Source organism: Phaethon aethereus (assembly GCF_964289735.1).
Source record: "Phaethon aethereus genome assembly, chromosome: 28".
Lineage (NCBI taxonomy): Eukaryota > Metazoa > Chordata > Aves > Phaethontiformes > Phaethontidae > Phaethon > Phaethon aethereus.
The window spans coordinates 1,002,859-1,030,502 of record NC_138604.1 but is presented as its reverse complement, the minus strand read 5'-3'; the positions used below and the strand labels follow the sequence as shown (position 1 = coordinate 1,030,502).

Here is a 27,644-nt window from a genome sequence, read left to right as displayed (position 1 = left end):
AAAGAAAGACAGAAGTAAATGTCAATTTTCTAGCAGAAATTAAATGAATATTAAAAACAATTAGAAAGAAAACAATCATATCTCAGCCAAGCACAGTTATGCAGTTGATGTTTCAAAACACCAACCCTTCCTGTAACCTGGTACAAAAATACATCTTATCTGTAAAACCACTTTTAGGTGATAGGTGAAAATCAAAAATATGTGACTATTATAATAGAATTTCCAGTTCATCCACAGGACATTTCAAATGATGATTAAGGCTTTTAATATTGATCATCAAAATAACTTTTCTTATTTAAAAGCAGAGCCCAGCTACTCCTAGTACCGCCACTCTCAGTCTGGACCCACTGAGACAGTTGCATCTAAGGAATGATGCACCTACAATAAAGCATCCAAAACCCAGAGTCAATCCAATTTTAATAATCTGAGCCACTAGGAAAGTTGAGTTTAACCCAAGTATGCACTCATTTCCAAAGATGCCACAAAATCTGCTTTTTAGTTGAGGGCTTTCCACACTTCAGGAAGAAAGGATGGGAGAACAGGAAACAAACAAACATCAAACAACCCCACCAAATACATTCACACACTGATTTGTACTTCCTGGAGCATGGGAACAGAAAAGTCCACACTTCTACCATCACAGACACTGTTATGTCTACACAAATAACCTATTTATCATAAGATATTAGAGGGAACTTTTTCATCTTAACTGCCCTAAGAACTAAAGCAAAAGTTGATTTGAATCAACCTGTTAATGCAAGGGTTTCAAATCCTTGGCTGGCAGACTACTTGTACAGTGTGCCAGCACGGCCTCCCGTACTTGCACACAGACCACCACAGAGCCATAAGCTGCTGTTTCCCCCAACGAACAAACAAAATTGGTGCACCCCATTATATTTTTATCCATGGAAACAACAAAAATCATCACAGAAAGAATCTGCAGAAGATACAAATGTGGTACATGGGTAGCTAACAAAGAGGACAAATCCCAGGTTACAAAGGAGAAGCTAGACATGCGTTTCAACATGGTCAGATATTTAGAGTATGATGTAAGAGAAAGGACACAAGTAATGTTTACAGAACTGTGGACTTGAAAATCAGCAACCCGCGAAAGAACTCTCTGCATAGGATAAACAGGAACTCCTGGTGCAATGTGACAGCCACAAGGACATACAAAATCCTTGTAGTGTACTGAAAAAGTATCAGGTCTTTTTGACACTGCTATGGCAACATATCATCCTCATGCCCATCTACCCTGTAGGTATGGCACACCGAACCACTCCAGATCAAACCCTACTTAGCCTTAACAGCAGCTCGGGCAAGAAGTTCTCCTTTCTGAAGTTCCAGGAGCCAAAACAGAACAATCCATGTGGACATACCTGGCTTAGGGGCATTCTAAGCAGAAAGTGTTTAAATATCTTTATAATTTAAATCATCTTAATATCTTAATCATTTTTGAAAATGAAGTATGTCAGAAGCAGGTCTGAAAAAAAAATCAACGTACTGAAAAAAGCATCACAGGAACTAAATCAGTATGATTTTCTGTTCTTATCTTCTGCACAATTATTAAGGCTAAATTGTAAGGAATGCTATGGAAAGATTTCAATGGTTTCAGTGAATTTCAAAATGAGTGTCAATGGTTTCAAAGAGGTTTCAATGAGCTCAGCAATTACTTATGACATTTGGCCTCCTGGCAGGCCAGAACATGCATACTCAATCCCCTCAGCACATGGCAGGTCCCGAAGCCATATGCCTCTTGTCCAGACAGTAATTGGAAAAACAGCAGTGAGGAGGTGGTATTTTGAAGTGCCTCAGTAAACACAAGCACTGTATAAAAAGGGGAAGGATAAGGAATGTGAAAGGCAATACTGGGAGAGGACTAAGGCAACTGCAGTGGACACAGGTCGGAAGTCAGATGCCAGGATTAGTGGGGACAGAAGAAATGCTGCTGAGAACAAAAAATGCAAATCATTAGAAAGCTAGGCTTCATTGGCTATGTTCTCAGAGAAGACAAACTTATTTTCACATGTTCTGTGCACGGTGTAAGGGATTTCTAACTGCAGTTATGACTTCAACTAAGAACATCCTGAAAAATCAAACACACTATCGTTAGTCAGAAGACCAGAGGTAATCAGATAAAATCTCCATTTTACAGCTGGAAAAAATAGGTAGGGCAGTGTAACACAAGGGGCTAGCAAGCAAGTCAGTGATAGTTCAAGGCCCAATGATCAGTCCATTAGGCTACACCATGTCACCGAAAACGGGCTTTCTCCTACATGCCAGTGCACAAAGGAAAACTGGCCAGCAGCAAAATATTTCTAAGCTAATGCACGAATTTTTATTATTCAAGTTCAAGAAAAGGAGAGAATCCTACAGGCCATCATGCAACTCTCAAATCTACGTTCACACAAATGTTTCCTTCTTTAGTGACTATGGTCCAGTTAACAGCTACAACACTTCAGTAATTTTCTTACAATTAAAATTAATTAATAAGCTTAAAACCTGAAACCAAACTAAATTGAAACAGCATCATCTATACTGTTGTATTTGGCTCCATATTTACTTAATAGCAAGTAATTACTCTCATCCACTGACCTTAGAAACTGCAAGACCAAGACAAAGTGCACATTGAGAATTAAAGAACTGCGCTATAATCTTATTCTGTGATAACAGAGAATCAGTAACTATCCTAGAAACAAAGTCACAAAATTGATGGCTCTCAAACACATTGCAGGCCATTTTACTTACCCATTAAGTCCTCTCTATACAGACAACAAAAATGCTAAACCTGGACCTAATCATCATTTTGTCTCCATCACTGTAATCTTCTCTCTGTCTCTCCAATTACCCCACTCTAATTCACAGAAAGTGTGTCTGCCAATTTGATCATCTTCATAACCGTGAACCGATTAGATCTCATCTCTTTGAATCCCAAGAATGCTTCTTCTTCCCTACCTCATCAAGTTCAAGATTCCTGTCATCGTCTTCAAGGCGTGCATAACTATACCTTGGTTCTTCACTTGTTCCTGTTCCTTAGTGCTTGCTGTTTCACCAGTGACAAGCATTATATGGTCTTTTCTCCTTTTTTCTCTCCTTTTTTTTAAGGAACACCATTGCTTTCTCAGTGCTCCTCTTCAGACTTTGTATGCCCAGCTTGCACCATTCAACAGGATCTGTACCATTCCTCTTGCAGATCATGCCTTAAGATCTCCTTGTGGATGTCAATGCAAACGAGCAGCCAAATGATGACAGCCATCGTTCAGAGGCAGCTATAAAAGCTTGCATGATTTTCCCCTGAAAAGTCCAACAATTTGGTACTTTCAAGACCTAAAACTATCATATTACCTGTGGTGCAAGAATCATACAATCATAGAATAGTTTGGGATGGAAGGTACCTTTCAAGGTCATCTAGTCCACCCGCCCTGCAGTGAACAGGGGCATCTTCCACTAGATCAGGTTGCTCAGAGCCCAGTCCAACCTGACCTGAAAAGTTTCCAGGGACGGGGCATCTACCACCTCTCTGGGCAACCTGGGCCAGTGGTTCACCACCCTCTTTGTAAAAAATTTCTTCCTTATATCTAGCCTGAATCTACCCTCTTTTCATTTAAAACCATTACCCCCTGTCCTGTTGCAACAGGCCCTGCCAAAAAGTCTGTCCCCGTCTTTCTTAAAAGCCCCCTTTAAGTCCTGGCCGGCTGCAGTAAGGTCTCCCTGGAGCCTTCTCTTCTCCAGGCTGAACAACCCCAGCTCTCTCAGCCTGTCCTGACAGGAGAGCTGTTCCATCCCTCTGATCATTTTTGTGGCCTCCTTTGGACCCTCTCCAACAGGTCCATGTCCTTCCTGTGCTGCTCCAGAGCTGGACACAGTACCCATAAGGTACGTATCTGTGTCTTTCCTTTCCACATTTGTTCCGTTAATTTGCAACTCTTGTTTTTAACTATAGTATGAGCTTCTTCAGGTCAGAAAAATGGACTACAGGCTTGCAAAGTACTTGCTTTGATGGTACTGATCCCTAAAAGAGATCTTTGCATGTTTCTACTACAAGGACCTTTACAAGAAAAGCCTGGTGTGCCCAGTAAGATTAATGGGACATTAAAGCAGTGAAGCCTGGTTGCCCATGCCCACAATTAAGTGTTTTCTAAGCTTGCACACTGTCATTTAAGCACACTGCTTCATAACTTCTAAGACTAGAAAGTACCACTATAATCAAGCAGCATAGCATTCTAGACCAGGCCAAAAACCGCTCAGCAACTCCACTCGCACTACTCACATTTTGCAGACCCACAGCAGGTCTTTCCAAGGCAACCAACATTTTTTATTTAAAGCCTTTTTTTTGATTAAAAACCCTGCCATTTTCCTGGGAACGCCATTCCAAGACCTAATTCACATTTTGCAACAACTATTATACATGGGATCTTAGGCTAAAATAAATTTTGCTAGATTAAGAACCATCTAGTATCAAGTCTCTACACGACCTTACAAATTATGATCAAGACCTGTCCTAACCATCTCTCAAAGAAGCAAAACATATCAAACTTCCGGTCTCTCATCCAGCAAATTCTGTAGAACTCAAATTCCTCCTGTAATTGTTCTTCCTCAAAAAGATTAACTAGGAAGCATTCTAACATCCATTTTGACATGTGATACCTAGAAGTAAATGGTGTTTGTTAATGATTTTTGTAATCCCATATACAATTTTAATACCTATTATTCACTCTCATTCCCCTGTTGACACATCCAATGCCCTTTTTGCCCATCATCTGCTAAGATTTCTGTTCTTCTGATCCCCTGTTTTTCCAGAAAAAAAAATACTAAGGGTTGACTTCTACTCTTAGCTCCTAGATGTGTTTCCCCCCTCACCGCCTTAGCAATATTAAGTGAGATTTTTTTTTTCCTCTGTCCAATTTACTCTTCATTTCTTCTGCTGCTGCTTTTGTTGATGAAAACATACTGTGATTTTATATTTGGAAGGTGAGTGCTTTCCTTTTGGTTCTTTCCATTGCCTCAGTTCCAGGGGACATGAAAAAAATTCAGTCGAGTGTCTGAAATCCCAGAATATTACTCGTAACTTTATAGCCTCCCACAATCACTTCTCATATTGCTTGTCTTCTTTCTTCTGCTACAGCAGACAGAACTTCTGAGCGTAGCAGCTTTCTCAAAATGATAATAAAATGTGTCTTAAAAACCCCACCATGTTTCTCCACATCACTTACCCTAAGTAGCAACACGAACCACTGGAGGTCACTGAAATAGAAGTTCAATGGATTACCTGTGTGAGTATTTTTTGAATGTTTAGAGATGGAGACACTTGTCAGAAATAAAGTTACTGCTTGTGTTATATGAAGTGACAAATACAATATTGTACAAATAGAATTTGCTAGATGTGGGTTTTGACAGCCATAAAATTACAGAGTACCTGTCTTGTCAAGAATAATATTCTACAGAAGCGTATGTGGCAAAGACAGTATGGGCCAGGTGTTGAGAGAGCAAATAGTAGCAGGACACTTATTTTGTAGGAAAAAACAGAGGGGATACATGATGACACTGCAAGTATGCTCTGGGGGAAGAAAACTTTCTAAGCAGATATAATGTTTCTTCTGATATCTTAACCTTACTTCTTCTGATATGGTACCTTAACTGAAAAGTCTGGAAACATGAGGTTGAATTTTGACTTGCCTGATAATTTTGTTGTTTCACTCTTCGTATGCAAATTAATAGGAAATTGCTAAACACTGCATAACAAAACCCATATTTGATCGGACCAAAGGTTCATTTAGCTTTATGCTGTTAGTCCCAACATTAGCCAATACCATTTGCCTAGGGAAAGTATAAAAAACCCCAATGTATGATTCCACTAAAATATTCTCCCAGTCTCTAAATTTGTGATTCAGGAACTTCCTGAGAAGTCTGTCATTTCAACAGATTTTTCTGAACAAATAAAACAGATTCTTCTGAACAAAGTAATCTAAGGGACATAGTAAACCAGTATTTCATCTTTAATTCCTGACACAATGTGCCTTTGGTTATGCCAGAAATACAGCAGTGCTAGGATGGCCATACACATCATGTGAGCCACGCTGCACAACAGGTAATGCTGCGATACAGAAAATTAGGAACAAATACAGATTTTACTTTCACAGAATAATCACATTAGATCTGCATATCAGATTTTTTTTTTTCCTTTTGAAAGCTGTGAGATGAATCACATGACCTCACTGGAGTGGAAGAAATGTAACCACAATGGCAAAAGTCGACCTCTTGCCAATGGCAGCACAAATAAATTTTTTTAAAAGTCAACAATCCATTTGACAACAATATCTATTTAAAAATAACTGTGATTCAGTAATTGTATGTGCTATTTCCATTTTCCTCTTGTGACAACAGCATTATAATTTATATCAATAAGCCTGTCTCTTGCACCAAGTGTTTAAACCATTTTTTGTATCCTGAAGGACAGATTAAACTTCTGAAAACAAGCTGCTTCTTTTTGTAAATTATGACTCGAATTATTTTACTGTTCATTATCATTCAAACATTAATGCTTTTTAGATGACTGTTGACTGCTTGTAGCAATCAAATGTAACTAAAGTCCAAAAAGAAGTTGCAATAATTTTGTCTTTAAAACCAAGATGTCCTTAGACTCCCTCAAAACAACAAAAAAAAAATCCATCTTATACAGTTTAGAAAAGCTATTGAAGCTTTCATTTTCAAGTAAGGATGCTTCTTAAGAACTCAAGTAGGCAGACAGATGATGATTTTAGAGCCCATCTTTACCCATATGTTCAAGCAGCTGCTAGAACTTCCCCACTCATACAGTGGCAGAAGCACCAGGGATGGTCTCAAGGTATTCAAGGATGACCACGTGAAACGTTTCAAGATTCACCCCAAAAAACCCACAAACGCCCACGTTCTTGGAAAACATTGCCTTTGCAGATGCAATCTACACTAACGCAAAAAAGACAATCAAAATAAACAACAGAAGATGCAAAAAAGGTACACTGCTCTTAAAAATTAAAACTCCATAGATTTAAATGTATGAAAGTAAAGTCACAGATTTTTACCACACATCCATCCTGCAGTCCCTGCTCCCCAAAGCTCTCCTAACAAGACTACAAAGGCAGTGTAAGAATCCACTATCTCAAGTTTCCCTTACCGGCTCCTGACAACACACAACTACCAGGAGAGTGAATGCGTGTCCTGGGGCCATCTGATGGAAACCCACATTCCAAGTAGCTTCTAGTTCTCTGCTAGGTAATTAACAGGGTGAAGGAACCACAAACCAAGGGTGAAAAACAGAAGTTAGAAAGTCAGGAGACTATCTAATAGAAAGGAAAGGACAGCAACACATTTTGGCTTCTGATCTGAGAGATGGGTAAGGCTAAGGCACATTAGGCTCAACCATCAAATCACAAATTACACATCATAAATCTAAAATAGGGTTAAAAATCCATTAAAAGTAATATTTCAGAAGTACAACTTTGGGGAGGAGGACTGCAAGCAGAAAAGTCTACAAGCCACCGACTGACCTAAAGTAGCCAATATCCCAAAAAGCAAAAAACAAACCATCAGCCAGAGAGACCACCCCCTCCATCACCTCAGCAACCCCAGCTCCCCCTGCACCACCGCCTTCCCACATCAGGGAAGGACCACACTCTTCCTACCATCCCTGCCCTACAGAAAAATTAAAGTTTCGCGGATGCAGAGACTTGCGCCTAGACCTCATCACCAGGAAACTTCCTGAAACCCGACACGGGCACCTGGCCTGCGAGGGACTCCCCCGGGGCCGCTGCCAGGGGTGACCCGAGCCCCCCCTGCCCCTCCGCGCGGCACCGGGCCAGCTGTCAGGTGATATCCCGCCCCCCCGCTCCCGCGGGGCCCGACATAACGCATGAGCGCGGCTGTCAGGCGCTCTCCACGCCCGCAGGGTACAGGCCCGGCTTCGGGCGTCCCGCCGGCACACGACCTCCGTGCAGGCACCGCTCCTGTCACCGGGACCCCACCGGGCCGCCCCGGGCCGCCCTGGCGGGGATTCCCTGCCTCCCGCCCCGGCGCGGGCCCGGCTGTCAGGGATCCCCCGCCCCCTCCCGGCACGGGCCCGGCTGTCAGTGATCCCCCGCCCCGCTTCACGCAAGGGCCCTGCCGGGTTCCCCCGTTCCACTTTGGGCGCGGGGCCTGCCAAGGCCCCCGCGCACGCCCGCCGCCGCGGCCACCGCTGGGGATCCCCCGCCGCCGCCCCAGCAAGCCCCGCCGCCGGGGATGCCCCGCGCCCGCGAGCGGGGCCCAAGGCGGCGCGGCGGGGATGCGGAGCAGCGCGCGTCTCGGCGCCGGTGCGGGGCGGGGCGGCCCCCGCGGCGGCTCCCCAGCCAGGTTCCCCTCCCCCCGGGCTCCGGGCCTGAGGCGGTCCCAGTCCCCGCCCGCCGCCCGCTCCTCACCGTGTCAGCGACAACACGGCCGGGGCCAAGGACGGGTTCCTCCGCGCCGCATCTTCCCGGCCGCCCGCGCGGACGGGGCCAGGGCGGGACCCGGACCGACCGGCCGCCGCTTCGGCCCTGCTCCGAGCCGAGGCAGCGAAACCAAAATGGCGGCGGCTCCTGCTCCACCGCGAGCGAGCGCCCGGCCCCGCCCCCGCCCGGCCACACCCCTCCGGGCTAGCCCCGCCCCCACCGAGAGAGGGTGCCGTTAGCCCAGCTGTGGGCGGGACTCGCGCCGTTCCTCCCCGCGCCCCTTGTCCCTGCGCGGCCTCCGTAGCGTCCTTGCGTCATCCTCGGCCTCTCGCGCGGTGCCTCCTGTCAGCGGGGCGGGCCCGCTACCAGGGTGAGTGCCGGGGCGCGCGGCACCGGTCCGGGGGCTCGCACGGCGCCGGCAGTTCGGCCGCCTGTTTGGCGGCGGCTGCCGGCCGCAGGGTCCGTCTCCGAGGCGCGGCGGCGGCGGCTCCGCTTCTGCAGCGGCCGCTCGGGCGGCAGCCGTGTGGAGGTCGGGCCCGCGCGGTGCGGCAACGCGTGGGGACGCTGGGGGCGGCAATCGGGGCGTGATCCAGCAGCCCGGCTGCGGGAGGAAGGGGCAGAGCAGCGGCGGGGGGCAAGGGAAGCAGCCTCTGGCCTGCCGGGAGACAGGGAGGGAAGAGCTACTGGTTGCTTTTAGTTCCCCTTCACAGGCTTTACGAGCAGAACTTGAGCTTTCCCGGTTTTCTCTAATGGCCACCATTCCTAGATCAGGTCGCATTATGTACTGTATGCCTCTCTGATATCTCAGCCCTATGCACGTCTGGAAAAAGGGTGAATAATGGGGTACGGTGGAGAGCATATGGGAGGGGAAACTGGGAGAAGGAATGGAGGAATAGGTCCCTGAAGCAGCAGTGGGCATGCAAACACCGGTCGTCCAAAGACGGTAATGCTCTGGTTAGCTCAAAGTTGTTTCTGTCTTCTAGTCCTGTGTTTCTGGCACTTAGCTTCAGGTTCCTGAAGCCGGTAGTAAATACACAGACAGCGAGCAACCAGAAATTTGTTTTTAATTTAGTCTGGAGAGGTGACAGGTTAGGATTACTTAGTGGTGTCTGCAAATATAACTTTCAGGGTTCTTTGCATAATTTTTATGAGCAAATTATATTCCAATCTGTAAATCCTTTCCTAAAGACCACAAGCAGACAAGTATTTCTTCTATAATGGAACAGTATCCTGAGTTGGACAGTTCTTTAACTTGATCTAGGCACAAGTCAGTGAAGTGGCCACGGTTTTAATCTACTCTTCTGCGAAAGCTCCTCTCCCACAGATAGACAAACCCTAGAGAAGAGCCCTTACAACTTGTGTTAAAGTAGTCATTCAAGAATTCTGTCACAATGTTGAAGGTGTCCAAAATAAACAGAAACTTTCAGGTTCTTGTCACTCCTTAATTTTAATAGTTGTGTTTGGGAAAACAGCTTTCCCATCCCTACTTTCTTTACTGTTAAATCTGTGATTTGAAACAAATGGGATACATTCTCATGCAGAACTGGATTTCTCCTTCCTTTTCTGCTGTACATGCTAGCATGCCAAAGTAAAATGACTAAAACAGCATCCACAGGCTGATACCTTCACTTATTCTTGAAGTAGCAAAACTGGAGCTTGTTTTTCAAATATGTATTGTACACTGATTGTTAGATGAAAGAATGTAAAGCATCTTTACAAAATCAACGTCCTTCGGTGTGGAGTTATTTTCTCATTCTAGGCAGTAACGGCTGTAAATGCCATTCTACGCAGTTAAATCATCTTTGTTTTGCTTAGCATTAACACCGCAGTTAGCCAGTGATTCCACCAAGACAGCTATTCCTTCCAAGGAATTACAAGGTAATTATCTTGCTTTGAATGCATCGTGTAATGTATCGCAACCAAAAATTCTTAAAGCATCTTTGTTGGATATTGTCATTATTTTCTTCTAAGAAATTGGTATGAAGAAGGTCTTGAATGCTGGCAGAGATGACAAATTTAACTAATTTACTACCTTTTTGCCTCTATTTTTACATCGCAATTGCTCAAGTGTTTTCTTTTGGGTTCTTTTTCCTCTTGTAATCAAAGATGGCTGAGCAGTAGATACTAATATATGATTAGGATGAAGCTGGACACACAGAAGTATCTGCAGTCTCTGCATTATTCGTTTCTTCAAAATAATCACTGTGCAGCCCTTGCTCTGACATCTCTTAACAGCTGCACTCAAAATAGATGCTCTTCCCCAATAAAAGAGTCTGTCCAACTCACTAGATGAATGAAATATCTTACTTAAAAAGTAAGGGTTTTTTGTAACTGTGTCTCTGGAAAAAAAGGCAACGTAATCAATGGAATATTTTTTTTATTAGGCAAATGATGCTACTTACCAGTAGGCAACTCTCTTGCTGTAGAGCATTTTGACAGTTTGTCTGAATTATTTGTGTGCCTAGACTTCAAGCTCTTTGGGCAGGAACAATTGTCTCCCAGCATAAGATACATTAAACGTAATAAAAAACCCTAAAAAACCCACTTCTGTTTCTGCAGAAAAAATGCTGAGAAGTCTGAAAGGACTTATCTACCATCCTCTAAAGGTAAGTCCTGTAATAGCATGAGGCTGCTTCCCATATTTCAGCTGTCCTGTGACCTGTAATGACAATTTACAACTGTAAAAACTGAGCTGCTTCTTAACATTCGTCATATAAAAACTCGGTGTCTCCTATAAGCTGGTTGTGTATGGGCAAAGGAAAGAGAGACTTCTTGTGTGTGTTACTCCTTCTACATTTCTCTCTGTCGGCTGGAGAGAGAGAACATGCAAGCAAGCCTGGATAGTTGGCTTAAATAAGACATTTATTAGAAGACTAAAGCTTAGCGTTCTGAAATGTCCAGAATGCTGGAATTCTACATCTTCAGTGCAAGTGTTTCTCAGAAAACAGAGAATCTACTTGCTCTGCACTGCTGGAAAGTACAAAGAAAGAAGCTCTTCATACAGAACAGAACCACTAGCCTTTAACAAAACCTGTGTTGCTGGTGGGAAGATAATTTTGCCAAAGATGGCTCGGTGCTTCAGGTGAGTGTAGTAATATTAGCTCTGCCATAACAACACAGCAGCACTATGTTATCAGTAAAGCTTCCACATATTATAAACAACATAATGAATTAGTGTTGTGTATCTGGAATGACTTCCTAATGGTAAAGAATTTCAGTTGTTTTGTTTGTTATTGACTTTTAAATGCTTTTTCACTAGTACATAGCGATATGCAGCCATTAAAGAGGATGGCTATGTGACTGCTTGTTTCCAGAGACAAGATTCTGGTTGTACAGTATTGTACTTATGATGGCAGCCTTTATGAAATAAACAGTCATTTCTAGTGACTAAGATATGTGGAATCATGTAGGAACAGCTCCACCTTATGGCACATGACTTTGTGATTAATCTCCATGTACCACGTGATAGTTTGCTGCCATTTCAGGGATCTGACTTAGATTACTCTGTCCTTTGGCAGATGGAAACTTACTATAAAATCCACTCTACATTACAAGCATAAACTGTGTTAAAAAATTATGTGAAAATGTGAGAACCTAACATACATGTTAGGGTTTACTATGCAGAGCTCTGCAGTGAGCCAGAAAGGTGTATGTTTCTGGCATTCTGTGTGAAGCCAAGGGGATCAGGGATAAGCCAGTGTCTGCTGTTTAGGAGGAGGAACCAAATGGCATGTTGCTACTATAAAGTCAGGATATATAATGCATTAGCAGTGGTATTCTAGGTCACTCAAATGTATTATTGTAGCCTGTTAAAAATGCAGATGCACTTGTGCATGAATTTTGTAAATGGAAACACAGGAATTCATAAAATGCAAGTCTGTATCTCTCAAATTCAGGATAACTGTGAGTAGCGTTGTATTCACTACTCTAGGAGCTTGTCCTGATTTTGTACCACTTCGAAGAGTTAGGAAGGATTTTATGTCTCCAGGTACTTAGAAGCTGCTTCTACAACCCAGTGCAAGCTACAGTCCGCAAAGGAAAAGGTCTGCCTCAATGGTGATTTTGAGGAAGACGTATCATGCTAAGGCTCAAAGAAGTGATGTTCTAAACTGGTATCCTTCCAGGAGAAAGATGTAGTAATTTAAAGATGAGATATGTTCTGTTGATGGAAAAATAGAAATTCTATGTACTTGGCTGTAAGAACAGAGGACTGGACTTGAAGACATATCACTCTCACACTTGCATCCTGTCTTACTGTGCTGTCTTCTACTCCCTTCATCGTACTTACTAGGACTCGGCTTTTGTACCATAGAAAATCCAACTCATGCCGCTCTGCTGAGATTGTGCTTTTTAAAAAGTGTATTGCTAATATTGGTTTGACTAAGTATCATTCGACAAAAGTCTTGAGCTGAGTCTAGACGCACAAAAAAACCTGACATGGTCAGAGCAAGAAGTTAATCCTTGCTTAATTTTCATTCACCGTTACACCAGTTAGGGACAAGGATTTGTATGGTATTCTAGAGAAAGGATGTCCACAGAGCAGTGAGCTTGCCTTTTCTTTTATGTGAGCAAAGCTTACAGCCTCAAGACATTCACTTGAGGTTTGAGGAGGAGGAAATGTGGGATGTTAAAAGAAAATGAGAGGGACTCTGATTCCAGGCTAGAAATGACCTAGGGCTAACATTTTCTAGGTGAATAGGTGACAATAGTTGCTTGCTCTAGTATTAAATTAGCATCTTAGTGCCTTGCTCTTGGCTGTAAATTAAGTCACTTCTGTGACTAAACATAGCCAAATAAAACATCCTAATTGATTATTTGGATTTGAGGAGGAAGAGAACATTGTGGGAACTAAAGAAGGTGGATTTAAAATGTGATGACAAAAGTGAATGTTTGGTGATCTGCCGTTCATTCCATAGGGATATAGAGTATGGAGTACAACCTAAAAGAAGAGTGCTGAAATGCTGATTCAGGAGTCCATGGCGTGTTTAACAAGGGATGTGGGGTAATCCGACATTACACTTTCTTCTGGATCCCTTGTGGTTTTCAGATGACCCTGAGGAAAAACTCAGATAATGGCAGAATTGCATCATGCCATGGAGAACTGAAACAGCTATTCCTGTCTCTAAACTTTAGTTTATGGCTACTATCATCTATGCAGACAGACAAAACGCAAAACTACTTCCTCTGTTTACAGCGGAGCCTGCAACTGTTCCAGTCAGTAATATGAACGGTGGCTTTCAGTTTCGCTTGCTTTGGTCACAGCCTCTGTTTGGACTATACACTTTTCTTATTCATTGACAAATGCTCATATTTTTCTTTCAACATAACATAATAAAATGCTTGTCCTTCTACTACTCACTTTCTTGCCTATTTTGGCTAGGCTTTACAGGCATGCTTCAGCAGTCTGGCTATGGAAAAATGAATTAATCAGCTTAGTTGGCTGTTTCAGTTTCTCAGCCACGTCTGTGTTATAATGAGAGTCTATATGCAGGGACACGGTTAGGAAAATCAGTCCAGGGAATGTAATTATAAATATCAAATAGTGGGCAGCACTGCACTAATCCCTCAATAACTGAGGCGATTATGGATTACTAGACAGCTTGAATTTTCAAGGTACTAGCTACTATTCATTAGTGTAGGCAGAAACATTGTGGGAACTTCCCAGCGATAAGACCTTAATGGCTGTACTTGTGTTCTTAAGCAATCTTGAAGGGGACAACTCTTTCAGCTACAGGGCTTGGCTGTCTAGATGACTTAAGGTGGTAGATGACTTAAGTGAATGGAAATGGTTTAGAAGCAGGCATCTAAATGTGAAACGTGGTTCTAAAGAATGTAGTTTTTCATGATGAATTTACAATCTAATGATGAATCTTTATTCTAATTGCAGAGAATTCTATGCTGTATTGCATGCTACCTTGATGCGATCATAATTTGCATGCAATGAGTGTACAAAACAAACTACTACCTGTGATTTTTAACAGTAATCTTTGATGAGAACTTTGTTGTCTGTTTGCCTTTTTCTTTTCTTAGTTGGACCATGGCTATGCCCTCCATACGGCAGCCAAGGATTGCTTCAGTTCTGTTATCAGCCAGGATGTCCAAACGCTGGCAGAAAGACCAAGAGCGGTTTTCTATACCAGCGAGAATGACCCGGTGAGTTACTGCCACAATTGTTACTGCCAGACAGCAAGTGCCTAAATTCCATCAGTCTCTCTGTGGATGTGATGGAGCCAGGAGTGCTTACTGGGATTGTGTTGGTCTAGTAAACAGAAGGGAAGAGAGTACACAGGCCTAATAATAGGCATCTAGACCATAATCCCAGCCCAAAGGAAAACAGGCCATGGCTGTGCAGTGTACCTGCCTGGGTTTAAACAAGACAGGGATGGTCCTCTGCCTGAAAGCTCCTGGGAACAAGTAGATTCCTTCTCTACAGTTGCATAGCTGAGATAGACTGTGTATTGTAGAAGCTCAGATGGGGCTTAGTTTGTCATCACACACCGTTAATTTCAACTCCAGGGTTATTCTTCCCTGACATCCCCAAATTGGCTATGAAGGGGGATAAAAAACACACCCCAGATGACCTCAGCACAGCACAGCTCTCCAGCATCATAATTCCAGCCTCACACTCTCCGTCTCAAGCACAAAATGAAGTGGAATAAATGAATGGAATAAGCCTTTGAGGTGCTTTTCTGCTGCCTCTGTAATTTGAGCTTTCAATACTGATTCCTCTGGGGTCTCTATGGAAACAAGCGGCATGCAGACGATCTTACTCACGTGATGTGAGTGTCTCTATAGATTGCACAGAAGAGTCCAGATGGCGAGGGTTGTCCCCACTGTCCTGTGCCTACCATTTATGTTGCCAGGCAACTGGCTTTGGCATTCTGACTTCATGTGCCTGATGTTTGGCGACAACCACCATTGCTTATTAATTTATCAGATCAGCGTTCCTCAGACGTGCTGTATTGCAGATTGCGTATTGCAGCAGAGAGGCTCGGCTGGCTCACTTCATCAGCAAACCCGATAGCTCTGACTGCACCCGTACTTGTGCACCATAAAGTCCCATTAAAAATGGATTAAGATGACCAGATGAAAATTAAATTTTTAATAAGACTTAGCTTTTATATACTTTTCCACTAGCAAAACTCAAAGTGACTAAACATGAGGATAAAGATACTGACCCACTTTAGAGACGTAGGAACTGAAGGGTGAAGGAATTTGCCCAAGGTTAAGCGGCAAGTCGGTGATGAAATTGAGAATGAAAATGGTCTCCGGAGTACTGCTGTTCTGTGTGAGTCCATAGATAACACTGCCATGCAAAAACACAGGTACTGCTAGTGTGTGTCCAACACGTGCAGGAAAGCTCCAGGGAATCCAGCCCAGAGTTTGAAATACGGTTCTGCATGGAAAAAGACTGAAGTCTCTCTTAATAGTTCTCCTCTTTCGTCTATCTCCAAGTAACATCTCCTTACAGCAGAGGAGCTATTGACTAGTCAGGTTTTTTTAAATTTTCTTCCTGTTGCTAAGATCTACTGACCAGTAAACACCAGATGGTAACTCAAGCAGCTTAGAGAGCAGTTTGCTGAAGTTACCAAATGGTTTCTTCACGTAAGTAGTTTGGCAAACCTGTGGGTACCTTGAATCCTGCAGCTGTACCAAGGTAAACCGTACAGTCCAGGACACATTGACCTCTCCTCAGTAAGGTATGGAATAGGGTTGTAGTTACCACAGGCTTTTCAGAGCAGGGCGGGCTGAAGGTAAGAGAACAGGTACGTTCTCATGAACAGTTCATGCTGGAAGACTGAAAATCTGGTCTGAAGAAAGGCAGGGAGACTAACATGAATCAAGAATCCTGGGGCTAGAGAATTCATGGGTCTGTAATAGGGCTGCAGCAGTTGCATGTGAAGAGTCCATCAAGGAACTGGGAAAAGCAAAATATTCATGGCAAAAGCAGCCAGTAATCAAACCTGTAGGTACAGCTGCTCACATAGTTTCGTGATTCTGGTCGAACCATTTGTCAGCCAGACTGCACAAGTGAGCGACCAGCCCACACCAGTACTGTCTCATCTGTTGTGGACCTCAGTAAATTAAGCCCTGGGTCTACACCAAAGCTAATCAGGAATACAAGGAAAGTCTGAATCAGCCCCCAAACCTGCTACAGCTGGTGGAAATAATGACTGCTGCTTTTTCCTTCTGAATAGTAAATAAAACTACTTTTCTGGATAATTATTTTGCAAAATAAATAAACCAAGGAAGTTGTTATATTCTGGTAGAATCTCAACCAGAGATGCTTCAAAATGGAAGCAAGAGATTGGCATGCACAAGAATATTGAGGAAGATGTTTTGACTTTAATTCCATGGAAAAGTGCAGAAAGTGCAGAGCAGGACATGATACAAGCTTCAAAGCTTGGCACAAAAGTTGCTGAAAGCCACACAGGAAGTACTGCAGGATAGTCTATATACTGTCCTAATTACACAAGACACAAAACCTGGTGACTAGACCAAGAGTAAATAAATAAGTGCTTTGCAAGTATTGCATGGTAGGAAAATATAATAATGAACGGAAAAAACCAAGGATGTATAATAAGGCATGAAACAGGTATTAAACTTTCAGATACCGGTAGCAACCGCTTCTTTTGAGTGCATAGTCAGGGATCTTAAAATAGTCACTACAAATAAATGCAGAATGATGCAAGTCCGCTGGAGGAATAATACTGACCACTTATGTCACAACAAGGGGCTTGAAATTAGTGCCCCAGAAAGCAGACTGGAAAACAGAGTTCTTGAGTGACCAGTACTAGTTAAAAAGTCAAATGGCATATTAGGAATTACTATTGAGAGAAAAAACAAACCAGAAAACATAATTTTGTTGCAGGCTTAAAGAAAGTAAATTTGAATCTATGGGGTAACTGAAAAGGGGATCATAGTACTGTTGAGATACTGTGGTGACCAAAAGTACAAGTGGACTACTGAAGATTAGATAAATTTATGAAGCACAGAGCCACCAGTGCCCACAAAACACAATGGTTCATACACAAGATTAAGGAATACCTTTATTGTTTATTGCCAGGTAGGATGGCCTTTCTTTAGGCTCTTCCTAAGCATCTGCCAGTAGTGTCCTGATACTACAATTCCTACTTTACTTTAATATGCTTGTTCTTCTGACTCACAGTAAGTAGGTACTTTCTTTGAGTGTTCCCTCCCCATTCCATTCTCCCAGGCCTTCTGTATCCAGAAAAAAGGTATCAGACTTTCCCAAGTGTTACAGTCTGCATTTTACCTTCCCAGGCCAACCACGCAGAACACCATGAGGGTCGCCATTATAGCATCCCACTTGAGGAGGTGAAGGCTGTGTTCCCACACGGACTGCCCTATCGCTTCCAGCAGCAGGTACTTGGTCTTGGCAGATTTGTAAGGAGTGGTGGACTGGTATGTGGGAAGAACCAGATCCATCACGTAACTACGATACTTTCCTGTTGGAGTGAGAGAGTGATGTGCTGCAAGAATGCAATTATTCCAGTCAGCCTAAGCAGAACGGTGGCAGAAGGGTATGAGAATTCCACCTTAGGCAACATTCTACCTAGTATTTTTCACCTCTAACTTCCGAGTACATAATAAATTGCAGAAATATTTTCCATAGTTGTATTTCTGTATGAAACAGCCTGTGTCATGAAATGGGTTTATATCAGCAACAAAAAAATCTTCCCGATTTCTGCTGTGAGACAGATCATGCTGTGACTGGATCAGGCTTCGTAAGCAGCTAATGTAGACTGCCTGCTTGAGTTTAGGAACAGATTTCTTACCTGTGAGTTAGTAATTTTAGGTGATTAACTTCCGATTCATTGACAGGCCAGTCAGCCTCACCTCGATCGCTGATGAACAGCTAATCAGGTGATGAACAGCTAATCCTGGAAACTGTTTCCAGGTACACAAAGGACAGGAAAGTCATCAGGGCAGTCAGCATGGATTCAGCAAGGGGAAGTCACGCTTGACCGACCTGATAAACTTCTATGACGATACGAGTGGCCTGGTATCGGGAGAGGAGAGAGAGGGGAGAGCCGTGGCCAGACGCTGCACCGTACCAGTCAGAGACGGAGTCGCGTCAGGAACAGCTGTAGTGTGCCAGCACCCGGCTTCCTGTTCATGTTCTGTTCCTTTTCTCAGATTAAGACCTTCAATGAAGCCTGCCTGATGGTACGAAAACCAGCTCTAGAACTTTTCACTTACCTGAAAAGCTCCAACTTTGCACACCCAGCTGTCAGATATGTGATCTGTATCTTTTTATCATGTACTTGATGGTAGAATGCAAATTAATTGCAAGCAGGTGAGTTTATGCAGATTAGGGTGATGTTTTGATCTTATGCTGACCTCTGTGGTTTAGTCTTCAGGAGGTGGTTCTACCACATGTCTGTTGTCAGCAAAGCTAGTCTGAGAAGTTCATGAACCTCATATACTTTTATTTTAAGCCAGATTTGGTTTATGGCACAGATACACAAATAGGGCTATCAGCACAAGTAAGGCAAAGGGAATCATCAGCTCTGATATAATGTGGTGGGAGGATACAGAGAGAAGTAACTCTAGGCTAGGCTTGCTGCTGAACAAAAGCATGATGGAATGCCATCCCTGCTTTTACAACCTTTGAACTTCCTTTATGCCTTTTGTGAAAGTATAAATTGAATCGGTTTTTTTGAAGACTTTCCTTGACAGTCCATGTTGGAGACGGTGAGAAAGGAACAGGGAAAACCATGACTCTGTGTCACGTGGTTCACTACTGTGCAAGGCAAGGCTGGCTGGTGCTGCACATCCCAGATGGTAAGAACACTGATGCTGTCTGTGTTACTACATCAAATACTTTTGCTGATCCAGAAGATGCTCCTTCAAGTGAAAGGGGCAGGGTAGGCCACAGCAAATTATCTTTGTTTAGGAGAAGGCTTATAAAGAACAACCCCCCAAAATAAAGTAGAACATAATTAGTTATGTTTCACAGGCTCTCAGCATGCTTATAGTCAGTCTTCCCCCCCGGCACTGTTAACAGCTATGACAGAAGACATACTGTGTGTGGGTCTGTGTGACCTCCTCTGTTCTCAAGGAAGAGTCTTATCAATTAAGGATGGCAGACTTTTCTTCCCAGCATAGCAGAATAAGGTTAAGAGATACAAACACACACCCTACCACACAACTCGTACAATTATTTTGATTTAAAAAAAAAAAAAGCAACTGTTTTCTTTTGCTTACAGCTCATCTCTGGGTGAAAAACTGCAGGGAGCTTATGCAGTCTTCCTACAACAAAGAACGGCTTGATCAGCCTTTGCAAGCATCTTTCTGGCTGAAGAACTTCAAAACCTCAAATGAACGCTTCCTAAAAGAGGTTTGTAGAGCCTGTCAAGTTGTTTTGGTTAGTAGCTAAGAACTACCCACAGGATCATCTCTCAGGGACTGTGTGTGCATGTGCTTCCCGTCATTGAGCACCTTGACACAAATGCTAGATTTGCTCATTTTTGAGAAATGCTTAATGTATTAATGCATGCACTCACACTGCATACAAACCCTGCCCTTCACTGGAATTCAATTTCTGTAGAAAAATTACTTTAAGACCCCCTGTGGGGATCATTATTTGTGATAATACTCCCAGATTCTGCACTAGTCTTTAACACTGGCAAAGAACCAGGAATCTTGCCATCCAGACTTGCCAAGCTGCCTTTGCACTACTTAGTTCCCAGTTTAATCATAGTTCTCTTACTGCAGATAAAAACACAGAAAAAATATGTGTGGGGCAAACGAGAAAGCACGGAGGAGGGCAGGCCATTGGGTGAAGTGGTGGAGCAGGTAAGGAACAACAAGTGCTTCTGGCTTTGTCTTACCTTTTATTAGAAGATCCCATCACTGTGTACGTAGCACAAATTGCTTCTAAAGATCTTACAAATACCAGTTCTAGGAAATGCAAGGCATTGCCCTATTAACAAGGTGGCTACAAAAAAACGTTGTGGAAGATGTGTTGGATCTGTAAAGGAAGCTGTACAGAGAACTTGGGTAGAAGCAAAAATTAGAATTTGAAAGTTCCTACTTCTTTGACGCTCAGTACCTTAGACCAGATTGCTCCTTTGAAAGGAACAAATGGACTGTTGACTGTCGTTTTATCTTCCTTCCGCTTTAGAAAGGGCCCAGAGTTGCCAGCGTTATTTATTAACAAGAAAACCAACCTGAGTTATGTGCCTTTTTCTACTCAAAGGGTTTAGCTCGTGTGAGAAATGCCAGCGACGCTGTAGGGGTTGTGCTGAAAGAGATAAAGCAGCAATGTCATCTTGGCTCATTCCGACTTCTTGTGGCAGTGGATGGCGTCAACGCGCTCTGGGGAAGGACTACATTAAAGAAGGAAGACAAAAGCCCTGTAAGAAGTGATCTGCTCTGATGATATTTCTGCATTCCTACTGCAAGGGAGAGCGGTGGGGTGTGTGTGTGTTGTCCATTTTTAAGTTCTATAGTAATCCCGGAAAGACATACGTTTGGCTTTGCTAGTTTGGAGAGACCTGCAAAATTCATACTGTGTTTAGACTGTTTTAACTGAAGAAAGTTCCCTCAGTAAGAAAAAAGCGCATATATGTCTCGTTATAGTAGGTCTGGGCATTTCTCTATGTAACATTACTTAGGCTGAATGCTACAGTGCTAAGTCAAAGCAAAGAAAAAAAAAATGCACCTAAATAATGCACGTGGTCCTTCCAGTCTAATTTAAAGTAGGGGAGGGGAATTTATGTCTCAGAGGGAAACTGCTGGCAAAAAAAAGTGATACAGACAATCTTCATCAGGTTTCTCCCGAGGAACTGACACTTGTTTACAATCTAAGGAAGATGATGATGAATGATTGGGTGAGTTCAGCCTGTACCTTTGGGTGCGTTATTCTCGGCAATTAAAGCTACACGACGATAAGCATAAGGCTACAAATCTAACATAATGCTGTTCTTCAGTGACGAGGTAAGGGTTAGTATCTCAGCAGGGTTTCTGACATCCAAAGAGAATACGAACAGGTCAAACATATATAACAATGCTTTTTCTGGATTACTGTGCCAAACTCCAGTTTATGACTTGTGCTTCCCGAGCTAGAGGCATTTAATAACCCTTAATGACACTTAATGATTTTTTTGAACTAACGAGAACTTTAAGTTTCTAAAAAAAGCTGTTAAACTTTTTGCTGTTAGGAGGTCAGCTCCTTCTGCTTGCTTTTCCACCATTTTTTCTGGTGCTAATATCTCTAACAGGCAGTCTTCAGATTTGAAAGTATACAGAAAAGTCTTTTTTAAAGCATTTCAGTTGTTTCAACTGAAAGCTGTTTATAGGTAAGAATGACATGTTTAAATGCTGGCACTGGAAACACCATCTATGTATTCTGTTCTGCACGTGTGCTTGGAGTAGCCAGACTTAATGTAGTTAAGAAAGTTTTAGTAAGTCCATTATACAGAAGTTTGGAATTGAAGTAACTACGAGATCAAGGAAGAAAGTACCACACTCGTTTAGAATCAGTCCGGAACCATTTCACAAATACTACGTTTGCAGCTGAAAGGGTTTCTAATCTACCTTTCTTCTAGAACGGGGGTGCTATCGTGACAACCCTCAGCCAGACCGGCTCTCTCTTCAAGCCCAGTTCTGCCTATTTGCCCCAGGAGTTGCTGGGAAAGGTGAGTCCTGGCCTCCTCCCCCCTGCCTCCGCGCGGGGACAAACCCAAACCCTGCTTTGGGACCCGCGTTCAGTTCAGCGCGGCAGACTCTGCTCTGCTCTCTCTTCGTCTCTATTCTCCTTTGAATTAACCCTGCCCGAGCTCAGGCGCGGCCGAGCTCTGCCCCCTCCCAGCAGCTCCCGCAGTACGGAGCGGGCCGTGCCCGGGCGCTGCCCCCAGCCGCGGGATCTCACCCTCGGCTTTGCTTCCCAGGAGGGGTTCGACGCGCTGGACCCCTTCGTCCCCGTCCCGGTCCCCAACTACAGCCCGCGGGAGTTCGAGAGCTGCTACCGCTACTACCTCGATCGCAAGTGGCTGCAGCACGAGAAAGGTCAGCTCCCCGCCCGGGGGGGACGGGCCTGCCCCCGCGCAGGCAGCGCGCCGGCGGCCGCGGGCCGGGGCTGCCCGCTGGAGGCCGCGCCCCCACGCACCTTCTGTCTTGCAGCGCGCACGGAGGACGGGAAGGAGGAGCTGCGGTTCCTGAGCGGCTCCAACCCGCGGCAGCTGGAGCGGCTGGCGGGGCCCCTGTAGCGCAATAAAGGCCGGAGCGGCGGCAGCTCCCTGTCGGTGTCGGTGTCCTGGGGCGGGGCGGGAGGGTGGGGGCGTGGCCCTCCCCGCTGACGTACTTCCTGCTTTCCCGCCGCGCGCCGGGGCGGGAGGCGCGAGCGCGATGCCGGGGGAGGCGGTGACGCTGCAGCTGGGGCACTACGCGGGCTGCGTGGGCGCCCACTGGTGGGGGCTGCAGGTGCGGGGGGCCGGGGCCTGGGCGGCGCGGGGTGCGAATCGGGGCCGGGGAGGCGCAGGGCGCGGGTCTGACCCGCTCCCCCCCCCCCCCCCCGCAGGCCGCCGCGCTGCGCGGCCCCGCCGAGGCCTCCGAGCTCCGCGCCTCCGCGCTACTGCGTCCCGGGCGGGCGGCGCGGGGCCGGGAGACGCACACGCCGCGCCTGGTGGCGCTGGAGCTGAAAGGTACTGCGGGGCGGGCGGCGGGCGCGAGCGCGGGGCGGCCCCGCCGTGACCGGCCTCTCTTGCAGGCGGCGCGGGCGCGTTGAGGCCCGGCGGCGCGGGCCCGGAGGCGCCGGTGGCCTGGTGAGTGCGGGGCGGCGGCGGCGGGCGGCGGCGCGGGGCCGCCGGCAGCTGCCGCCGGTTTGTGTTGCAGGGACGGGGAAGTGGCCGCCTACCTCGAGTGCGCCTCGGCAGGGGGCTCCGCGCCGCGGGACGCCGGGCGCCGGACGGTGAGGGCGGGCGGGGCGGGGGGTCGCGGCGGCTGCCAGGCCGCAGCAGCGCTGCCCGGACGCCGCCGGCTGTATCGCAGACTCCGCGCGGGTTTGCTTCACTCGTGGCGTTTGCTTTAACTTCCTGCCCCGTAACACGTGGAAGGATGAGGCAAAGCATCACGTAAACTACTGCACCGGGCTTTTTCCTTAGGAAGACGCTCCCTCTGACGGAAAGGGAGGTTCCAGCACTTCAGTTCAAGGTGCGTGTGCATTTTCTGTGCATTACTCGTTTGTGTTTTGTCCAGTTCGTGCTGTCCCGATGGCTTTGGTTTACTTACTGGGATCAAAGAGCTCTAGAACGGTGGAACAAGCCCCGTGACAGCAGGCTGATGCTGGACAACTTGGCAGTGAACACGCACGAGGGGAGCAGGAAAACTATGGGATAGGATTTCTTTACTTACAGAAGGATGGGTCCAAGAGCAGCAAAAAGAAACTGGGCTAAAAGCTGTTTTTGTTTTCTTTATTCAAGGGGATGTTCAGAGTTTAGAAGACTTTCGTTCTTCACATTTATCTCGTTCCAGGTGCATCTCCTGCCCCTTCACGACTCGCTGTCTCCCAGGAAGTTTACTCAGGTGGCAGTGTGCAGGTCTGGTCCGATTACCTCAACGTGCACTTGCATCCCAAGAGCCTCTACGTCATCCGTCAGTACATGCATGATGGGTATGTCCTAGAGGTTTGGTTCAGAATCTACTGTCCAGAACAGGATCTTAGTTTTGCCTTCAAGGAAGAATTAAGAAGGCATAGAATAAGCTTCCCACCCTTTTTTTTCTTAGGGAGTGTGGTTGTCTAGAAGCCTTTGGACAAGGTGAAAGTCTGCTCCAAGATCCTGGCTGCATAGAGGAGTTGGAAGATCGGTTGCACTTCTATGTTGAAGAGTGTGATTATCTGCAGGTTTGTCAGCTTAGTCCAAACTCCCTTTTCTTTCAAGAAACTTTCTCTTGAAGTTTAAGTAGAATCTCAGATGCTGCCATCATTTTACACAGGGATTTCAAGTCCTTTGTGACCTACACAATGGATTCTCTGGAGTTGGTGCCAAGGTGACAGAAATGCTCTACGATGAGTATTCAGGAAAAGGAATCCTGACCTGGGGCTTGACTCCAGTTATGAGTAATGCAGGAGTAAGTGAAAAAACAGAAAAAAACCCCCAAGAACAGGTGACACTTTCATGTCCAATGTGGATTAGACCGTTTCTTGTTTGCATCTTTGAGATTCTAATGGTTGGATTTTTTTTCCCTACAGGATTTTCAGAAGAATTTTTACAGGCTGATGAACACAGCCCTAGGAATTGTCCATCTCTCCAGTCACAGCTCGCTCTTTTGCCCCCTGTCGCTCAGTGGGAGTCTAGGAATCAAGCCACAACCTCCTGTTACATTTCCATATATAAACTATGATGTATGTACTGTATAGTGGTTTACCTACCTTGGTTGGCTTTTGGCTTTTTCAGATTTACCACACCCTGAACAGTGTTTTCTGCAGCAATGTAGCTTTAGCAACGTTTTTTCATGATGGTGTTCTGCTAAGCAGAAAAGACTTTTTTTTTTTTACTGATTTTTCACTATTAGCAGAGACTTAACTGCCAACTCTTAATTCCCATATTTTTTTTCATACTCTTAAAAACTAACACATTTCTTTTTTGTGGTCTTTCAGTTGGTGTACTGCCTTCAGTTTTGAAGGCACTGAAAAAAAAATGCTTTACTGCATTATTCACACGTGGAATATGTAACTCCAGCATTGTCTGAGCACTAAGAAGCTGCTGACAAGAAAACTGGCAACACCTCACTTGTTAGCAAACAGCTGACTTGCTTATCCAAAACCTGAAATAACTGTTAAGCACTGAAAGCCCAATTTAGATTATGCTTAAGTTAAACATAGAAACGTTGTTTAAGGAACAGATGAATTTAACTTGTCCTGTAACTCTTCCATTTGTCTCCCTCCGTAGGCATCACTTAACTACCACAGTAGCGCAATTTTGGCAGCAGCGCTCGATACCCTTACTGCTCCTTACCGGCTCTGTTCCTCTCAGGGCTCTATGATGCACCTCGCTGAAACACTTAACTTCTCTGGGAGAAAGGTAAGAGAGATGATAGAGAGAGAACAGCACCCTCTGCTCCTTTCAGCTCTACCTGAACTACTGCTGTAGGCAAGAGTTGGTGTTCTACTTCACAGCCATATGTAGGCACATACAGGACATGGGGAGCATTCTAGATTGTGATTTGTCACCCCCTCTCTGACTTGTAGGTTGTGGCTGCGTGGGCTTCTGTTCCTTTTCCTGCCCCGCACGACTACTCGCTTCCTGATACTTTATGTGCCTATCAGCAGGATATGCCCTGGAAGCTTCTGTCTTCATGTAGGGAACAAAAGGTCAGCTGCTGTTTTGCTCAGTCTGTTGTGCTACGAGGAATTTGCAAAGAAAGTCACATCAGGTAATCAGCATTTGAACTGCGCTTTTTCCTTCAGAACGCTGGCACTCTCAACAGCAATGCTTTCTTACAAGTCATTCACAGTCCTTCTGGTAGGAGAGTCAGCTGAATGGGAAAAAAAGTCTAGTGATCTAGACATGCTACTTCTATAGCAAAACAGCCAAAAAGCAGCTGAGTCAGTGACATTTTCAGTCAAGTCCCTTGGAAAATGAATTGGTTTTCTTTGCAGCAGCTGTCCAGGAAAGCAGCCCACTTCTCCACTCCATGCTTGTGAGAGCACTGAGCAGATTCTGCAGCATTACTTACACACTGTGTTTCCTGGGGCATTCAGGTTGGTAACACTGGTTTGTTTTTTTTTTTTCAAGACCAGGGAACACTAACTGTAAACTGAAGGTAGAACAAGTTTTGGATAACTTTATTCACCTTCTTCCTCACAGCACATCCCATGTGCTCGAGCAGCCATGTAACACTGTACCTCCGTACCCCCAGTTCTTTTCTCCTCTTCTGACCAGACAAGGCTTCCTCCTGGACAAACCTCCCAGTTATTCCCCAGCAGGTAACAAATGCCCCTTTAAACGTACTTTGCAACAGAAAGAGATCATGTCAGGGGCAGTAGGGTCTAACAGAGAAGGATTAAAAAAAAAAAAAAACACACAAAACTTTTGAGCATAGGGCAAAAACTATGAGTGTTAAGCAACTCTTATGCTACACCGAGTTCAAGTAAAGCAACTGTTTGTAAAGAATAGGGTTGGGGAACCAATTTTGATTGGTATATTTAAACAAAGATGTTTTTCCCTGCAGCTGTTGAAAGCATCCCTGTACTAGCAGCCCTGCAGTCTTCACCGGTTCTGCACATGCTCCTCTACAACTTATACAAGGATCTACAGAAGTTGAATACGCGGCGATGGGCCAGCTTCTTCTCTGCAGGAGTTGAACAGGATGACTTCCAGGAGGCCTTACAGGAGCTAAGAACTCTGTCACAGTGCTATGAAACAGGGTTTGAAGCACATGAATCTGAAGATGAAGCAGATTCAGACTAACTCATCTTTATTACTAGAGATAGTGGAAGTAAAAATACCTTTAAGATCACTTTCAGAATAAAGGGAATGGCTTTAAAGGTGGCTCAACTGCTGCTTTCTTTTCATTTCAGCAAAATCGTATTAGAAAGGCTGGCTGAAGTTGTCCAGCTACTTGCAATGGTGTCGTAAAGGAGGAGAGCTGCATTTTTGCATCTGTTTTTGTTTGTGTTGTGGTTTTTGTTTCGCTTTTGGGGGTTTTTTGGTTGTGTTTTTTTTTTTTTAAACTTTGCAAAATTAATTTGCTCTGCTTGTTAGAATGAGACCACACAATAAATACAGAATTCAGATTGTAACTTTCCCACATACAATCAACACAAGGGGAAAACTTAACCAAAAAGTAATCATGTGTTTGTTCCACAAGAAGACAGACATCTTATGATACAATATTTACATGTTCTTTTCAAAGGCTGGTGGCCCAGTCTTCACCATGGATTGAGGTCAGTGTCCACAAGCATCACTTCCATCATGTCATTGTTGAAGCTCCCCATGTAGGTTTTAGAGGAAGTTATCACCCAAACAGCTTTCGTCATTCCTTTAGTTTGATACAGATTGAGAAGTGGGGCTTGTCAGAAGTGTAGCAGGACAGTGAACACAAAAAAAAAGGTGCTATCTTAAGTACCTGTGCAAATATTTTTCCTTTAGCCACAGCACCTGCCTAGCAGCAAACTGGCAAACAACTCTCCTTCTGATTCAGTCAATTGCTTATCGAGCCAGAAAAATC

At 44.6% G+C, this 27,644-nt stretch overlaps 2 protein-coding genes across 2 annotated transcripts; both read left to right on the top strand.

The window, feature by feature from the left end:
* Window positions 1-11,008: 11,008 nt before the first annotated feature.
* On the top strand, window positions 11,009-22,681 carry DAP3 (death associated protein 3; the record flags this gene model as incomplete). The annotated part of the gene is made up of 12 exons (XM_082011401.1): window positions 11,009-11,050; window positions 14,475-14,597; window positions 17,730-17,831; window positions 18,606-18,714; window positions 19,161-19,253; window positions 19,679-19,809; window positions 20,187-20,267; window positions 20,671-20,829; window positions 21,245-21,304; window positions 22,022-22,111; window positions 22,364-22,481; window positions 22,596-22,681. 12 exons carry the CDS (start codon window positions 11,009-11,011, stop codon window positions 22,679-22,681), a joined length of 1,194 nt encoding a protein of 397 aa, XP_081867527.1.
* A 139-nt stretch (window positions 22,682-22,820) lies between these two features.
* On the top strand, window positions 22,821-26,914 carry MSTO1 (misato mitochondrial distribution and morphology regulator 1; the record flags this gene model as incomplete). The annotated part of the gene is made up of 14 exons (XM_082011691.1): window positions 22,821-22,895; window positions 22,993-23,116; window positions 23,182-23,236; window positions 23,307-23,382; window positions 23,576-23,624; window positions 23,946-24,084; window positions 24,198-24,315; window positions 24,408-24,542; window positions 24,664-24,816; window positions 25,364-25,495; window positions 25,663-25,847; window positions 26,074-26,175; window positions 26,282-26,400; window positions 26,646-26,914. 14 exons carry the CDS (start codon window positions 22,821-22,823, stop codon window positions 26,882-26,884), a joined length of 1,701 nt encoding a protein of 566 aa, XP_081867817.1. The 3' UTR covers window positions 26,885-26,914.
* Window positions 26,915-27,644: the final 730 nt, after the last annotated feature.